Here is an 18,593-nt window from a genome sequence, read left to right as displayed (position 1 = left end):
GAGAAACTGCTGGGAGAAGTCAGATTGAAGGGAAGGGGAAGAAGGAACAGGGATGCATGTGTACAGGTGTGAAAACCTCCATTCAGGCAAGGAAGAGGCATTGTCGGAGTCCAAGGATGCAATCCAGCTGGGCAAAAATACTCAAGGAGGATGCACAACATGGCCTGTCAGGGGCATGGCTATGTAGAGGTTGTGGCCTGGGGAGAGACCAGAGGCCCAGATAGAGGCTTGAAAGGCCATATTTGGTCCCTGGGGCCCGAAGTTCCCCTGTCTCTGATCTAAAGAAGCCACCAGACTCTGACTTTTGCCTCAGTGTCACGCTTCTGTCTGCAGGAAAGCTTTCAAGTCAGCAGCTTGGTGGCTTGCAAACATTTGCTGTTTCCCCACAATTAACATATGCACTCTCCCTCCCTTCCCCTCCCACGATATTAAGCACTGCAGTACATTTTGCCATCTACTCCCGTCGCTTTTTGGCGGGTGGCAACGAGTGTGAATGTTTGCGCCACCAGAATTACCCACCACCCTACAGCAAACACGCATGTTTGTTGCAAAACAGAGTCAGTGTGGCTGGCACATGGAGGAAGCAGACCCCCACCCCCAAAGCCATCTGCTTAGCTACATGAGCAGTTCTGGGGAAGAGAAAAAACCCAAGGAGTCTGTCTGCCTCTTGGCAGCCTTGCCCGCCCCCAACAACTTTCCTCTTCACTTCAGGGGGAGACTAAGGAAATGCCAATGCTTGAAACTGGCACGGTCTTGAGATGGAAATATCGAACCAGAGACAGACTTTGTATCAGAAACAAGAAGACTGAGCAAGCAAACTCAGATGTCACATTTACAGAGGGCTGTAACTATGGCATTTGTTTGGCCCATGCTCAGTGGTAGAGCACATGCATTGCATTTAAAAGACCCCAGGTTAAATCCTCAGCTTCTCAAGGCACAGCTGGGAAACACTCCCGTCTGAAACTCTGGGGAGATTCTGGCAGTGTAGTCTATACTGAGCTAGATGGATCAATGGTCTAACTCGGTAGAGGGCTATGTTTCTATTTAATGCAGTTCTTTATGCAGAAGTATGAGGACTAGAATCTTAACTTTATTTTAAGGGGAAGGGCCATAAGCTCATGGGAAGAGAGCACACGTTCCGCAAGCAGAAGGTCTTAGGTTCAATCTCTGGCTACTCCAGGTAGAGCTGGGAATGTCCCCTGTCCTGAAACCCCTGAAAAGCCACTGCCAGTCAGTGTGGGCAATATTGAGCTAGATGGAACATAGATCTGAGTCACTTTAAGCGGCTTGCTATGTTTCGCTTACAAAAAGGAAAAATTGTGGGTGGTACACAGTATAAAAAAAAGTAAAGGTATTCAGTGTAGTCCTACCCAGAATAGACTCCCACAGCCCCAGCCAGCATAGCCGCAGATGATGGGAACTGTAGTCCAGGGACATCAGGAGGGCCACAAGCTCTCCACCTCGGCTTGTTCATTATTTATATTTGCGCAGCTCAGGGTAGATGGGGAGACATTTGACTCAGTTTGCATTCAAAGGCGAATCTATTGCATCTGCACTTTCCAAAACAATACGAGAACTGAAATGCAGCTATCCTTCGAAATCCACATTTTTCCAAATTTTGCAATGCAGCTCTCCAAACGACCAAAGTCTTAAGAAATGCTGTATATCTGGGGAAATTGCTTGCAAAAATGTGTACATTAGTCAAAACTTCATATAATGTGTGTTTGTTAGGAGAAAGTTGCACAGACACGATGATGAATCTTTAAAGATGAACAAACTTTTAAAAACAACAACAACTAACAAATTGCTGCAGAAATGTAAAGTGCTGAATTTACGACAGGAAAAAATAAGAAACCGAGAGAACCAAATTAGAGAACCGAGATTTCCATTTGTAGCGGTAGATAGCATCTGCTTTGCAATGAGCAAAATCCTAGGTTCAATCCATGGCATCTCTGGATAAGGTTGGGAGGGATCCCTGTCTGAAATGCCGTAGAGCATTTTTGGCCTACAACTCCCATGATCCCTAGCTAGCAGGACCAGTGGCCAGGAATGATGGGAACTGTAGACTCAAAACATCTGGAGGCCCAAGGTTGAGGAAGCCTGCCGTAGAATCACTGCCAGTCAGTGTGGACAATACTGAGCTAGAGGGACCAGTGGTCTGACTCAGTAGAAGGCAGCTTCCTGCATCCCTCCTTTCTTCAACAGGACTCATATGTACAGTTCCCATTCCTGGCACTGACCACACCCAGACCTGCTTTTCCCCAACAAGCTGGCATTTGGACCAGCCAGATGATGAGAGTACAGCCAAAGGAGAAGAAAAAGCCATCATCCATGAAGCTGCCACACTGCTACAGCTTACAAAAGCAAATAAGCACAGCTAGAACAGACTGTCCGCCAGGCCAAGCCAAAGTACTGACCGGGTTGCTGAGGTTGCTTGTGGGAGGCAGCGGGAGGCTGCAAGGCTCGGGGCGGCGCTTCCCGTTGATCCATAGCGTGAGGAAGGCAAGGATGCGAGGGAGCCTGGCTTCCTTAGCCACACTCATCGTCCAACTCTGGCGAGAGTGGCACATCTCTCATGACAAGGTCCCCAAGGTCCCCTAAGGGAGCATGGCTGGTGGCTGCAGGCAGACCATCAGCTGGGGCGCACTCTGGGTCTCACAGGGAACCAGCCGCTGATACATGTACCCAAAGCCAAGCCAAGCGGAAGCAGGGAGGTAGGGCCGCCTTAAGAAGCAAAGCAGGTTAAAAACAGCACTTCCGGCCCTCCCTCAAACCAAAACACTTGTGGTTAGTTCACTTTAAACACCTTCGAGCTTCTTTCATGTTCCAGTTCCACTTTTTCCTGTTCAAATGGAAGCCTCTCCCCTTAATTCTTGTAGCAGGGGGCGTGGGGAGCCTTTTTTTCAGCACGAGGGCCACATTCTTTCATGAACAGACTTCTGGAGGGCCACATGGTGATGGCAGGTGGGGCCAGAGGCAGAAGTAGGTGGGAAAATGGATAGGAATCCTACCTTTATCAGTAGGCTACATTCTAGGCAGGCAAAGGTCAGGTTGTTTTTCTCATTCTCTGTATATGTGTATCTATATATGTGTGTGTTTATCCATATTTCTTCATTTCGCAAAAATTATATGCCACTTGATTCTTAAAAAAACACTCAGGGTAGTTTACAAAAGAGTAAAACAATGAAAATTGTCAATAAAAAGAGTAAAAAAACCCAACTTTTTAAAACATTATAATAATAGTCAAAATCAGCAATCAGCTAAAACCAGTTTTTACACACCTAAACATTCAACTTGCCTGGATAGGCTTTCCTAAATGAAAAATATTTTTAGCAGGCACCTGCCTGGTGTCAGTAGGCAGGAAATTCAAGAGCGTAGGTGCTCCCACAATAAAATATCAATTTCTTACAATGCGGAACAAGTTTTATGTGGCACCTGTAACATATGACATATACACACCTTATCAAGTCATTAGCCGGTAATACTGTAGTGGATATAATTTGGAGATCCACTTTCTCTCTCTTGTTTTTTTCTAAGTGCATGAAAGTGATTGTACAAATAATAAAACCCAAAATAAATTGTTCACTAAAATCTCAGTTTTGGTCCACATCAAAAAAATTTGAGGGCTAAAACCTTATTTGTAATACTGTAATTTCAAGATGCAGAACTGTAGAACAGCCCCCAGTTGCTGGTTTTTGCTACCTGCTTCATTCATGAAAATGGAAATATGAATTGTTCGTAACAGGCAGCTGATGTTCAATGTAACCCTTCAGTCTGGATGTTAGCTGTAGCCCTTCAGTCTGCAAGAGACTGAAAAGTCCACCGTGTTTGATTTTGGGGATTGGGTCATATTGGTGAATTCGTTGTTATGTGACTAACAATGCCGTCCTATCTTCCCTGCTTAGATAACCTATTTCCACCCTTCCAAACTTCGGTTCATGCAGAGTTAAAAGCACAAAGACAGTATGACCTCAAAAGGAAAGAATGAGAAAGACAGCTTACATTAACTCAACTCAAATCTTGTACAGAAATAATCAGCCCATCTCCCAGTATCTGCTTGTGAAGTAAGGTGAGAACACAAATTAAGACATCTCTCCCAAACAGGTGTTCCGCAAGCATGCAGTTTTTACCTTATCTGCTGTGTTCACATTGTCTCTCTCTATCCAAGTGGTGTTCCGTTTTGCCTGCAAAACAAAATGAGAAAATAGTGTCTGAGCAGGAGGTCTATGGAACCTGAAACAACAGCAACACTTTCTAAATATGTTCATCTGAAGCGTGGATATCAAATTGTGGACATAGCCAAATTGCCGCTGTCCCTCTAAAGTGTCAAAAGTATAGCACAAACAAAAGGTTGTGACTTCCATGCTCATCAACACATAGTACAATTATCTATTGAACCTTAGGTTTCAATTTTTCCTGGTAAAATTCCCAGTTCATATTGGTATAGTAGTAGTAGCAACAGCAGCAGCAGAAAAAGAATGGAAGAAAGAAAGTGAATCTTTCTTTGCCATTTTCTTCTTTGTGACAAAATCAGTTTGAATCATAGAAGCAGCAGGCAGTGAGCAATGCTGATATGCCACAAAAAACTTTTACATACATATTTGTATTCGATGGCAGAATTTGGATACTTTTTGGTACAGTGGTACCTCTGGTTAAGAACTTAATTCGTTCCAGAGGTCCATTCTTAACCTGAAACTGTTCTTAACCTGAGGTACCACTTTAGCTAATGGGGCCTCCCACTGCGCCGCTGCACGGTTTCTGTTCTCATCCTGAGGTAAAGTTCTTAACCTGAGGTACTACTTCCGGGTTAGCGGAGTCTGTAACCTGAAGCATCTGTAACCTAAAGCGTTTGTAACCCGAGGTACCACTGTACTGGGTAAGGGCCAACAGGTTTATATACTATTTACAGAATAGTGGCAGACAAGTCATGGAGTAATTTCATAGTGACCAAGGTAAGTTTCTTTACATAATGTTTTGTGTTTTAGCTAATATTATCTGAACTCCATTTAACAATAAATTATTCATCTGTTAGCTGGCATGATTAACTCTACAAAAATAATCAACAAGAATGCCACAGGTAGCTTAAATGCATTCTTTTCATTGTGTTTTTAAAAGATGTGACCAATGTAACAGTTTTGCAACCTCAAGAATTCATTTGGAACTTGGATGGGTAATTTTTTCTGACCAACACAACACGCTCAACCAGCATAAGTTCCACTGTCCTAATCTCACCCAATTTTGTTCCTAACGTACAATTTCTTGTCAGTTCACCAAATGAGAAAGCAAACTATCGATACAATAAAAGGTCATTAATCCATTCTCTGTTTTCTTTGAGAGGTCTTTAACTTGAACTTTAGAAAAACTTTGGAAAAAATTATCAGCCAAGTAAAACAGCTACAATCATGAAACAAGTGTAAAAACAAATCCAAAACAGTTTCATATATGAGACAATCAAAAACAATTCCAGGTATAAAAACAGTAGCAACATTTCAGCACAATTTCACTTTTAAAAAACAGTTAAAATAGTTCCAATGCAAATTCAGACTGGGATAATGACCTCCACTTAAAAGGCTAGTTGGAAGAGGAAGGACTTCAGTAGATGCTGAAAAGATGAGAGAAAGATAGTGCCTGCCTCATATTCAAGGTAAGGGAATTCCAAAGTGTTGGTGCCCACCACATGAAAGTCCTGATTCCTTAGTCTTTATGTCCAACTGTCTGTGTGTAAGAGTTAGGAATTGCTCCTGAGATTTTGTACTAGCACAGGCTGAAACATTCCTGCAGCATGCATCCACAACAGAAGTTGTGCTCTGTAATAAAGCACCTGTTTTGCATGATGACTGTCTTGGGTGCAATCCCGTAAGTTTTTGGGTTTAGAGAAAAGGCAAGAAAGAGGTGATTTGATAGAAGTTCATAAAATTATGCATGGCATGGAGAAAGTGGACATCGAAAAGTTGTGAAGGAGGGAGAACAACATGAGGACCCGTGGGCATCCAATGAAGCTGAATGTTGGAAGATTTAGAACAAATAACCTGACCTTTAAGGCTGGTGGAACAGAAGGCAGCCAGCCCGACAGTAGCTGGAGGAGCCAGAACCAATGACAAGCAGAGCCTCATTATTATTATTAATAATAATAATAATAATAATAATAATAATAATAATAAATTTTATTTATACCCCGCCCTCCTCAGCCAAGACCGGGCTCAGGGCGGCTAACACCCGGTATAAAACAATTGATTAAAATACAACTTAAAAACAAGATTAAAATACAACATTAAAATGCAGCCTCATTTCAGTAGAAACTCAAATAAAAAACTTTTGGGGGGTGAAAACGTCAAATCTTCACGAAGGCCAACTATCCAGACTGGTCCTACCTGGGGCCAGAAAAAAAGCCAAGGAAGTCCCCAAATAGGAGTTCCATCACAGAAGGAGAAAGGAAAAAGGATAGAGGGGAAGGGGATCAAGTTGATTCCAAGCCAAAGGCCAGGCAGAACAACTCTGTCTTACATTCATTCATTCATTCTAGTTTTGCCCCTATGTATTGAGTTCTACAAGGGGAAACACTGAGACCAAGGACGAGGAAGCTGAGCACCCCCCAAACTGGATGCATGTAAGAAGGCAAGCAGGTGAGGACTGACATGGGCAGACTTAGGTTGGCGGGGCACTGCTGCCAATGGAGTAAGGATGTGACTCTTTCATCTTCCTGACTCATTTTAACAAATGGCAGGGCCAGCCCAGACAGCAACAGATCCAGTGCCAGTCAATAAGGTTCATGGCTGAAAAGGGACTTGAACTCCTCGCCTCCCTCGTCTCAACCCAACCACTCCACCAGACTGGCCCTGTGTAACTCCAAAGTACCATGTGCATTGATGGCATAATAAACAAATTTTAAAAAATGATTATGAGTGGAGTAATTATTATAATGTTGCATATAGGTAAAAGGCCTCTCTGCCTGTTGGCATTTAAAGGACACTTGTCTTTCAGCTGCATTGTGCGAGGAAGGGGACAACGACGTGCAACCAATTTCATTTTTATTTTGTAAATTACTTCATCTGCTAGATGCTCTGCCTCCACAACTGCTTAAGTGCAAAGAGGAACACATCTGAAGGGCATGTCTCTTGAAAATGTTTGGGTGTAACGACCCCACCCCCAGCTGATTTAAATGTGCAGAGATGAGGATAAGCTCTTTAACGCACTTTAAAAACAAACACAAAAACACAGCAGAGGAAATGAACCAAATAAATGCTCAAACCGCAAGCCTCCTGCAAGCAGGACTCTCTACATGAACTGTAAAGAGTCCCTTGCAAAAGCTGTTCTTACTTCCACTTATCTCAATCTGCAGCAAAGTCTCTACAGCTGGCAGGAAGAAGAGGGAACCATTTCCGGAACAACTGGGTTTCTCTGAGCCCAGGCCGAAAAGAGAAGCCGCAAACTTGTAACCGGGAAGTATCTGACCATTTAAAATCTGAAGAAGAAAGGGCGAACACTAATCCAGTGCTGATGCTGCTATCCTCACGCAGCGTGGAGCCCATCCAAGAAGGGTGTCAGTGGTGAGGTGCACAAACTGCCTCTTGCAGGTTTAAGGGGGTTCCTTGCTGAAAATTCATTGCTCAACAGCTCCCCGCACCCCGCGCTCCAATTCCTAAGACTAGCATAATAATGTGGTGCTGGCTGAGGAGATCAAGGTCCCAATTCCCACTCAGTCATGAAGGCTCTCTGGTCATCGCACCAGGAGCCACTTGCTATCTTCTTCACAGGGTTGTTGTGATGAGAGAGCCCAAATAACAAGTTCCTCTGTTGTAACCATAAAAGCCCTTGATCTAAAGCTTTGCCTCTGTTAGGAAAACCTGGGTGTAGTTTGAATCCAAAGGGATTCTTGTGAAAAAAAGGGATAAACAACAGCAACCACAAGGCCAAAGACAGGCCTTAGCCAAGTAGTTGCTGAATGGTACCAACCAAGGCTAGATCCACATGCATTGTCCACCAAAGCATGCAAACTGTGCAGCCCTCCAAATCCTGCTAACTTCCCCCTCCCCACAGGCAGAATTCTCCCTCCTTACAACCAACAGGCAAATATTTTGACAAGCACCAGGGCTGAAGCAGAAGGAGCCAGCAACAACCTCACACACCCAGGGAACAGGCTGTTGCAGTCTTTGGCAACCAGGTGTCCCCGTATGATCTGGATAACTCCCATAAGACCCAGCTCGTGTGGCTACTCTAGCTAGGGGTGATGGGAGTTGCATATGGAGGGCACCAGGTTGGACAATGCTGGTTAACTGATTTGCTGTGCTTCCTTTGGTAGGCAAAGCCCTGCTCTCAAGAAGCTTTCAGGAGATATGTATCCTGCACATCCCCCTTCCTTTAAGATAAGAAAAGGTGTGGGTGTGTGCGCATACGGTTGGGGGAAGCACCCTTCTTTTCTTGCCATTTCACCCGCTTCCGTATCTTGCAGGTGGTTTTGGAAACAGGATGTTCATTTGTATTCCAAGATAAAGAGGAACTAGCTTCTTCAAAGCTTCTTTAGATGGTTTAGGCTTGGGGTTTATTTTTTTTTAAGGTGGAAGGAACAGTATGGGCAAAATTCCCTGGCAACTCATTTATGAAATACTTGCTAGGCTTATCGGAAATGGGGGCCAAATTGACACACAGAGGTAAATGCAGTTCAGTGGTGCAGCAGAGGCCTGGAAGGGGGGGGGGAGTCAATCCCTGGATAGTCGCTGCCAATCAGTGCAGACAGTACTGAGCTAGAGGCGACAATGACAGCTTCTGATTGATGTTACTCCTTCCATTGACCCCTCTAAAAGAAAAAAGTGTACCTTGCATAAAGCAAGAAAGATACACGTTATTGTTTCTTGTACAGTATTTTGTGCATCCATACCACTAAACACCTACTAGTGCAATTCACTTTGAGGAAGGAACAGGAATTGGCCTCAGTTTAGTGTACTCCAGTCAGCAGACCCTTCCCCTCCCCCCTTGGGCTGTGACAAGTGCATAGGGTACCTACCTAGCAGTCCCCTGGTGTCAATAGCTGATCTGTGGTGTGCAGATGGGGAGGTAAAAGATCTGGTCTGCCAGGCCAAAATTTTCCCCCACCCTTAACTTATCCCCTCCATCTTCATGGTGGCGCCCGATACATGGCACTTTACCCTGCAGAACGACAGCTCTAAGCAGGCAAAGCCAGGTGCCATTTTAAAGTGCCAGGCCATCAGCTGAAACACATTACCACCTCCTGACCCTTTAACTCTTCTTTTAAATCTGTGCAAATAGTCAAAACTTTGGGGTTTTGTGAGCTTGTTTGTTTGTTTGTTCAGGAAAAAAGAAGACGCTTTAAACAAATCTGGATCTTAGCCTTTACAGCATATGCAAAAGAAGTGCACACACACACACACAAACATAAATATAGTGGAGGAACCATAAGCCAAAAATGGATAAATACACCAAGGGGTCTCTAGCTATTGCTGCCTTGAAGATAACCCCCCAAACTTGTGCTCTCTAGATGCTTAGGACTACAAATCCCATCAGCCCCAGCAAGCACAGCTAAAAGTCAGGGATGAGAGGCATTTCAACTAGACAATATTTGGAGAGCAACAGGTTGGGAAAGGCTAACCTAGAGTTAAATACAACTAAATCAAACTCAGAGTAGATCCACTGGAATAAATGGTCCAGAGCCTATTGATTTCAATAGATCTATTCTTGAGTATGATTTAGGCTCAATGTCTCCCAGTGTAATTACCATTAGGCCAAATACAGCCTACTTAAAATCCTTTTAAGATGATTTTGTTCTGCCATTCAGAACAGTGTCCTCAATCAAGGCAACTAACGAACATTTCATTAGGTTAAAACAATGTTTAAGACAGCACTATTAAAGTAGCAGCAGATACTTAAGGCAGGTAGCAAGACTGATCTAAAAGCCATGAAAAGCCCGCAGCACCAGCAAAAAAGAAATGCTTTGATTCAGTGCTGAGGAGAAATTAAATTTGGTGCCAGGCAAATGGGAAGGGAAGTTTCCAAAAGTCAAGGTGCCACCACAAGAAGCAGCCCAGGCAGCTGACCCTAGAGTCTACTAGAGTCCACTAGAGGCTACTAGACCAGCTGACACCTATAAATACCCACTTCTTCTCTCTCATTCACTCACACAAAGGTATTCCTCAGTGCCTCCATTCTAACCAAAGCGCCAGCAATCAAAGCCAAAAATATATTCAAAAATATTTTCCACTTTCTACAGCAAGAGAAAGTGTAATTTTGATCATGGAAATCAGTCTCCATAATATATTTTTCAGACAACAACAACAACAACAACAACAAATAACAACAACAACAACAACAACAACAACAACAACAACAACAACAACAACAAATGGAATAAACATGGCTGAGTGGCAGAGCACAAACACTGCACTCAGATGGGACACGTTCAATCCTGGCTACAAAAAATATCTCATCATTTTTAAAATTAAAATTGTCCACTGAAAGCAGCTTGCAACCATTAAAATACCCAGTATAAACAAACTTCAGTACAGTGGTACCTCAGGTTAAGTACTTAATTCGTTCCGGAGGTCCATTCTTAATCTGAAACTGTTCTTAACCTGAAGCACCACTTTAGTTAATGGGGCCTCCTGCTGCTGCCGTGCCGCCGGAGCCCGATTTCTGTTCTTATCCTGAAGCAAAGTTCTTAACCTGAAGCACTATTTTTGGGTTAGCAGAGTGTGTAACCTGAAGCGTATGTAACCTGAGGTACCACTGTATTACAAAGCCTGAAACTAAAACAGTTTCACAACTCCAACAACAATATTCCAAACCCCATCCGGTGGCTGGGAAAAAAGCAGCAGCAAAAAGTACTTAGCGATGGCCAGTGGAAACGCATGAATTTGTTTCAAAAGCCTGAAGTGCAGGCAAAGGTGGAAGACTTCTCCCTGCCAGAGACCCTGGACACACACTGCCACTAAGAGGAGACAACATGTAGCTAGATGGACAAAACAATGTCAGCTGGTATAAGGCAATGTTCCCCATCCCTTCAGTTTAGAGGGCCTCCCTAAAACTTAGCAACAAATTCTACAACAATCTAGCAACAATCTACACTTAAAAGTTGCCCACAGGCCCTCAGTTCTCATCACACATCCCTGGTAATCTCTCAGGCCTTCTGCCCCTGCTCCAAGCAGACAAACCAGCAGGGGGCCAGCTGTGTTGTAAACAGCCCAGCCCAGCCAAAACAACCACAAGGGATCATAGCACTTGCCTTGGTGTGGAAGAGAAGCCTCATCATCTCTGTAGCTCTAGGAAGTTGTTTTCCCATCGCCTGCTAGCCACCTTCTCCTGAGCATGGACGCCAGCAGGGTTGCTCTGGGCAGCAGCGCTATGTCATCTGGGCATATTTTGGAACTTTCCGCCTAGAGGAAACTGTGTAATTTCCCCACAGATAAACCACAGAGTGCTTCTAGCATGCAGCCCAGCTGATGAATCAGAAAGGTACTGAAAGGGCAAATGACCTCGGGTGTGATCCCTAATGTGCTTCGTAGATAGGAATAAGGCAGAAATGTGAATCTACCTAATTTGCACGTTTCCAAACAATATATGTGAACCAAAGCACAGCTTTAAAATATTGGCCTATAAAATTAACACTTCTCTGCATTCAAAAAGTGCATATCCTAGGGTAAATTGTGCATACATAATTCATATATTATTGAGAATTGCACAGAAGGATGCACAATATAAGGGGAAATCGCAATGCAAAAAATGTGTATATTTGGCAAACTTGCACACAAAGATGTATCCATTAAGAGATGTTTGAACTGACTTGCTGATGAATCTTCATGAGAACTTTTTTTAAAAATCGCAAATTGATGTGGAAACGTGGAGAGCTGACGACTTCCACACAGTTCCCCTATATCGACCACCAAATCGTAAGGTGTGTGTATGAAAGAATGAATGAATCATTTGCAGAAAGTTACTGCCATTCTGAAGCAGCCTTCTTCGCAATAACATTATGATCAGAGACAGGTACAGATGACATGCTTCACACAGAGGAAGCCAACATATTGCGGTTGTTGCTGCACAACAACTCCTACTTTCTCTGACCATCGCCCAGGCTGGCTGGAGCTGATGGGAGTCAAAGTTTAACAATGTCTGGAGTGTCACAGGTTCCCCATCCTTGCCTTACATAGAGATGGGATGGTTCGTATACATATAGAGATGGGAGCAAACAAGGGGTGCAGAGAACTTTCTAGAGAAAGTTAAGATTTGATCATCATCTGGAGAATCACCCTGAAGCTGGACTTCAAACTATGCAGGGGATCTCAAATGTGTTCCAAGGAACTCTTCTGTTCTGCAAAAGCTTAGCAAGGGCTCCTTAAACGAGAAGTTATCAGCAGATACACTTCTGCAAAAAAGACACATTGCCCACCATGACTGAACTTCCTCCACAATATAAAGGCACTGAGGCGCTGGGTGTATTCTAGAGAACACCGAGTTCATCCATAGTGATTGCAAGGTATCTCATGCATGCATCTGCTTCGTGTGAAGATCTCAGGTTCAATACCTAGTACCTTCTGTTAGAAGGATCAGTAAGCAGGTGGTGGAAAATGCTTTTCTTTGCCCGAGAACTTGGAAAGCCACTGTCAGTCAGAGTTGAACCATAGTGGGCTAGATGAATAAGTAAGTCTGATCTGGTGCAAGGCAGTTATTAGCATCCCTTGAAAAGGCCTGTATGGGGCCACATGGACTTAATATGCACTCTAAGTCCAAGAATGCTTTGTAAGCATGAACAGAAGTTTATCAAGGTGAAGAGGATTCCTTCAAAGTACGGACTTTGAAACCACTACAGTACAGTCGTGGATAGAGCCTTGGAATCTCCACCTCACATTCAGCTGTGATGCTCAACCTTGGCGCAACCACGGGTCGCTCACTTTCTTCCAGCCTAAGCTACCTCACAAGCTTGTTGTGAAGGTTACACTCAGGACAAATGCTTACCTGACTGAGCTTCTAGAAGGAAGGGTGGGATCCAAGTGCAGTATGCCCATCATGAATTTGAAAGCAGTTGGTGTGAACCCGTGGCCCTCCAGATGTGCTTAACTAAAGCTCCCATCATCCCTGACCACTGGCCATGCTGGCTGTGACATGGAGCCCAGCAAATCCCTGCCCTAATGGGGAATCTCATACCCTCCAACATTTCTCCAATGAATATGTTGTTGTTGTTGTTTAGTCGTTTAGTCGTGTCCGACTCTTCGTGACCCCATGGACCAGAGCACGCCAGGCACCTCTGTCCTCCACTACCTCCCGCTGTTTGGTCAAACTCATGCTGGTAACCTCGAAAACACTATCCAACCATCTCGTCCTCTGTCGCCCCCTTCTCCTTGTGCCCTCCATCTTTCCCAGCATCAGTGTCTTCTCCAGGGAGTCTTCTCTTCTCATGAGGTGGCCAAAGTACTGGAGCCTCAGCTGATTTCCTTAAGAATGGATGCGTTTGATCTTCTTGGAGTCCATGGGACTCTCAAGAGTCTTCTCCAGCACCATAATTCAAAAGCATCAATTTTTCGGCGATCAGCCTTCTTTATGGTCCAGCTCTCACTTCCATACATCACTACTGGGAAAACCATGGCTTTAACTATACGGACCTTTGTTGGCAAGGTGACGTCTCTACTTCTCAAGATGCTGTCTAGGCCTGTCATTGCCCTTCTCCCAAGAAGCAGGCGTCTTTTAATGAATATGAATATGAATGAATATGAATGAATATAGGGGCATCCTATTCCATAATAATAATGTTACTATTTATACCCCAACCATCTGACTGGGTTGCCCCAGCCACTCTGGGCGGCTTCCAATATATATAAAAACATAATAAAACATTAAACATTAAGAAAACTTCCCTATTTAGGGCTACCTTCAGATGGCTCAGGGGTTGGATAATTCCATACCCTCCAACATTTCTCTGATAAAAATAGGGACGTCCTAAGGAAAAGGGGGACATTTCAGGATCAAATCAGAAACCAGGACAGCTTCTGTAAAAGCGGGACTGTCCCTGGGGACACTTGGAGGGTCTATAATCTGTTGAGGGCAGGGGCTGTGTGCTGGTGATGGGCAGAGCCAGATAGGATGATGGGTGGAACTAGAGGCAGGGAAAGTGTTGTAGATTAACAAATTGGGAAGAAAGGTCACCCTGACTTTAATTTTCACTGTGGCTACAACAGAGCACAATTCCCAAATCTAGGCAGACCTGCACAGGAGTAGGAATGGAAGATACAGCGGTACCTCGGGTTAAGTACTTAATTCGTCCCGGAGGTCCGTTCTTAACCTGAAACTGTTCTTAACCTGAAGCACCACTTTAGCTAATGGAGCCTCCTGCTGCTGCCGCGCCGCCGGAACACAATTTCTGTTCTCATCCTGAGGCAAAGTTCTTAACCTGAAGCACTATTTCTGGGTTAGTGGAGTCTGTAACCTGAAGCGTACCACTGTATATATTTTTCAGTTTGCTTTAAATGGTAAAACTTATCTAATTTGCACTTCTCAAAACAATATGCAAATCAAAACACAGCCATCCTTTGAAATTTTTCATTTTTTCTTATGTTCTGGACTCCCACTTGAGTGCTTTTTTGTATGTGAATTTTATTTATATGTTTTCTTTTCCAAAAGAAAAGAATTGTTGTATAAGAATGGAAATTGATACGAATGTATAACAGAAAATCCCACTTGAGTGCTTTGACTGCAGTTGCTTTGCTACTGCTTACTGATAAACTCTCTGCAGTAATACAATACCAGCATGGAAAAAGAATTTTGGCTTGAGCCCTAGACAGACCAGATGCCTGACTGCTTCTCTGCAAGCTACAAACTCTGTCCAAATTCACTCTCCTCTCCCACCCGCTACACCTTTGTAGGTTGTGTGAAATAGCTCTTGCGCTACCTTAGCAGCTGCTAGGCTAACACACACAAGCACCAGTTGATTGGGAGATGTTCTGATCTCCCAGCAGAGTTGTGGATCTGCAGAGAGAGAAAAGAGAGAGAGAGGCAAGCCAGCCATTCTCCTGTACAGAAATCAAATGCATCCTGTAGAAGGTGGCTAAATCAGTATTGGTTACAACCAGACCACGGATCAGAATTTCATAAACAGGAAGCTGCCGGTGTGATAAAAGCTGCTCCAAAACAGCAGCTGTCTCTTGCACTATGCACTAGAAGTGGGCTTCTGGCCTCACTCTGAAGGCTATATATAAAAAGCCTGCACGTGCAGATCATAACACACACAAATAATAGAATCAAATAAATGTTGGTCTCATTGTGGTGTTAACCCAATTGGAGAGCCTTCTTCCATACCAACATGCTCACATTTGCCGAGGCCTCTTAGGGCTTCCTTGACATCTAGAAATCACAGAATGACACCACAGGATCCTGGTTATGGAATGCCCTCCCCAAGGAGATTCCCCTGGCACCCATATTCAGGCTAGAATACAATATTGTATTCTCCAGGGTGTTTTAAACAAATGAAGCTGCCTTATGTCAGACTCAGGCCATAACTTCATGTACCTAAAAACTTTAGCATGCAAAGCATGTGTTTTGTCATTGAGCTACAGTCCTTCCCCACAAAATGTCTGCACAGGACATACAAGGTCAGACCTTTAGGTCCATGTAGCTCAGTACTGTCTGCACTAACTGGCAGCAGCAATCAAGAATTTCAGAAGGAAGACTTTGCAGCCCTACCCACAGATGCCAGGGACTGAACCTTTTGCCTGCCCCCTTCACTCACCCTCCAACAACTCGTTTTTTTGCATCATGTCCAGTGGGCTGCTGGGGGAGAAACAGGTAGCTCTGGCCAGGGGCCCAGGCTCCTCCCACCCACATGAAAATTAGACCAAGGGCCACAGGCAGCCTTTGAGCCAGAGACCCCCCCCCCACCGCTGTTTCGTAACATGGATGGCAAAGTATGGCATTCCCAGTATGGAGAATGTTAGCCTTGCTGTGGATAGTCAGAGATGCACTTCCACCTTCTTATGTGTGCACTGAGGCTACTTCCTCCTAGGTTCTGGGAAGAGGTTGGCCACTACAGCCTCAATATGTGGCTATGCCAAACACTGATGTGTAGAGATAGACATGTGTGTGCATGCATGAACATGTAAGGAAGCCACAAGAGCCAAACATGCACAGTTACTCCAGGCACACCCTACTGTTCCCTACGCAGGCATTTTTATGGCTCACAGCCCTGGAAAATGAATAGCATGAAGCTGTACCCAGAGCTGCATTCAGAGTTATAGCCATTAAAACGTGGGGAGCGAGCAAAAATGTGACATTTCATTTGTAAACAATCTGGACAATTATCATTTCATATTTAGGGGATGGGTGGGCAAGGCAAGTCTTCAGACAATATGAAACTGCTCAGCAAGACAGAATTACTGCTGTATTGTGAAAGGTCAATAAAAGATTGAAGGAGAACTTAAGAACTTGTGAGAAAATGCTTACACGGAGCGGACACACACATCTGGCTCCCTTGCGTGCTTTGATACACTTTTACTGTGTACATAAGCAAGTGCTGCACGCACAGACTTGTGCTGACACCATTTTCTTCTGGAAAATGATAAGAGCTGTGTTTAGGCGCAACCAGCACACTTGGCACAGTTCACAGCGGTAGCTTTCAAACTTTCAACCTTCAGGGAACACTGTCAGTTATTGCAACACACTGGGGTTCCTCAGAAGAGGGCTCAGAGGAGTACACTGGAGCAAAACAGTTCTTTGGCCAAAATTTCATTGTCCCCTCAGTGTACTGAGCACATCCCTCAAAACAGGTCTCTGGCATCAGAGCACTGCAGAGGAAGATCAGCAGAGATAAACAAGTTCTCTTTCAGGGAATGTTGCCCACTGTTATTTAAACATTTTGACCGAAGAGGAAACGGTTGATAAGGCACCAAGAAATCTCAAGGTTCCCCGGAACAGAGTTTCTAAATCAGTAGCCTGAAAGAATAATAGAAGAAGAAGAAAAACCACCCAAGGAAATAACCCAGAGTAGTTGGGGTGGCGGCAAAAGCCAGGAGAGATAACCAGTTTGGGAGACGCCTTAGAAAGCTGTGCTGAAGAATCTGAATTTAAAAATTAGCCTCAGATTCTCACACCCTCTGCACATTTAAAGACTTTTATTTCTATTTTTGCAGAAGTGTGTGTTAGTAGAACCTAGATCTTTCTTTCTTTCTTTCTTTCTTTCTTTCTTTCTTTCTTTCTTTCTTTCTTTCTTTCTTTCTCTCTCTCTCTCTCTCTCTCTCTCTCTCTCTCTCTCTCTCTCTCTCTTTTAAACTACAAAAGAAACCAGAGATTGAAGTACCCTACTTACGCCTAATTTATTTTGTATTGCATGTACAAGTAAATATTTAAACACCTGCCATGATCACTTACCTAAATTGCTTATTAATAAGGAAAGGTGTAGAAAATTATTGCAGCTGGGTGGCTTTTTGGCCTGGTGGGCGACATCGTTCTCTCTTCACCACTGTGGCAGGTCAACTTTGACAGGTGGGAGGGACCATCTATTAGGGAAGGGCGATAACAGCTTTTCAACATTGCAGTGTATCGCAAGCCAAACACTGCAGCTGGGTGATATATCGCAATGTTGAAAAAACAAGATACATTGGCCTCTGCCTGCGAGACACTGGGTGAAACTGCCCCAGCTCTCACCTTGAGAGCCAAGGCAGTTTCCCCAGGTGTTTGCAGGCTGGGACAAGGCAGCTTGTTTGCGCAGCTCAGCTGGGGATCGGGAAAGTTCCTCCTCTCCATCTGAGACAGCCCCCAGTGCTCTCCCCATGTGCCCATGAGCAGGCAGAGCATCATGGGCTCCTTTAACTGCTCACTGCGGGGAGCATCAGATATGGGGCAGGTGACATGTTTCATTAAAGAGGTCTGTGGGCCAGACCTCTTCCCCACCTCTTCTTACACTAACACTGGTTGGACAAGAAGAGATACAAAATGGGGAAGACAATCTCTTCATCTCAAGCTCTTTCAGCAGGGATGAGAAGTGGAGTCTCTTTAGATGCAGCTGATGGGAGTTAGGAGTCTAACAACATCTGGAGGGCCGCAGCTTCCCCATCTCTGCCTTAGATGAAGCCAAAACTCTGGCCATGAACAGGTTGGGTGGGTGTAGAGAGGGTTTGAATTGTTCTGCCCAACAGTAAAGCCGTCCTACAGACAACCACACAACACAGGTTCACAAATGAACAAAGGTGGTTATTTATGTCTCAATCTCTCATTACAAGGAAGATAAAGTTGTCACAGGAAGGAAACCCTCTTCCGGAAGGTGTGAAGTCCAGGAGGCTGCAAATAGACACTGCCAGTTGCTAAAGAGGAATTTGGCAGTGTGTGGATGCCTCATAAAAATGAGAAAATCAATTTAGGGGTGGAAGTTGCCGACCCGAGCTAAGGGAAAACAGGGGTACGTTCCATGGAAGTGCACTGGGTCTTTCGCTGTGAACCTCAAGTTAATTGACAAAGGCAGGATTTTTAAAAAGACACATTAAATTTGTCCCTCCCTCCTCCTAAATTTGGCTGTTAACCTCCATGATCCATAGTAACACACAAGCAGAAGCTGGACCATTAGGGCAAATGGGGCACTGTTCTATCAACTGCATGCCTACTTA

The 18,593-nt window shown here is 44.3% G+C and overlaps 1 protein-coding gene across 5 annotated transcripts in view; it reads right to left on the bottom strand.

Annotated features, from left to right (window-relative positions):
• RPS6KA1 (ribosomal protein S6 kinase A1) overlaps positions 1–18,593 on the bottom strand; it is an 85,838-nt gene that overhangs the window by 28,821 nt on the left and 38,424 nt on the right. For 3 of the 5 annotated variants that reach the window (XM_077931993.1, XM_028738753.2, XM_028738751.2), the window contains one exon: positions 4,131–4,184. The exons of 1 other annotated variant lie outside the window; for it this stretch is intronic. In XM_077931993.1, the coding sequence (XP_077788119.1) occupies positions 4,131–4,184 (54 nt within the window). Of the gene's footprint in view, positions 1–2,417; positions 2,645–4,130; positions 4,185–18,593 lie in introns of those variants that run through there. One more of the 5 variants, XM_028738752.2, reaches the window with a different exon arrangement.

The sequence above is a fragment of the Podarcis muralis genome, chromosome 7 (assembly GCF_964188315.1).
Source record: "Podarcis muralis chromosome 7, rPodMur119.hap1.1, whole genome shotgun sequence".
Lineage (NCBI taxonomy): Eukaryota > Metazoa > Chordata > Lepidosauria > Squamata > Lacertidae > Podarcis > Podarcis muralis.
The sequence above is the reverse complement of the archived record's forward strand: the minus strand, read 5'-3'. Positions and strand labels throughout refer to the sequence as shown.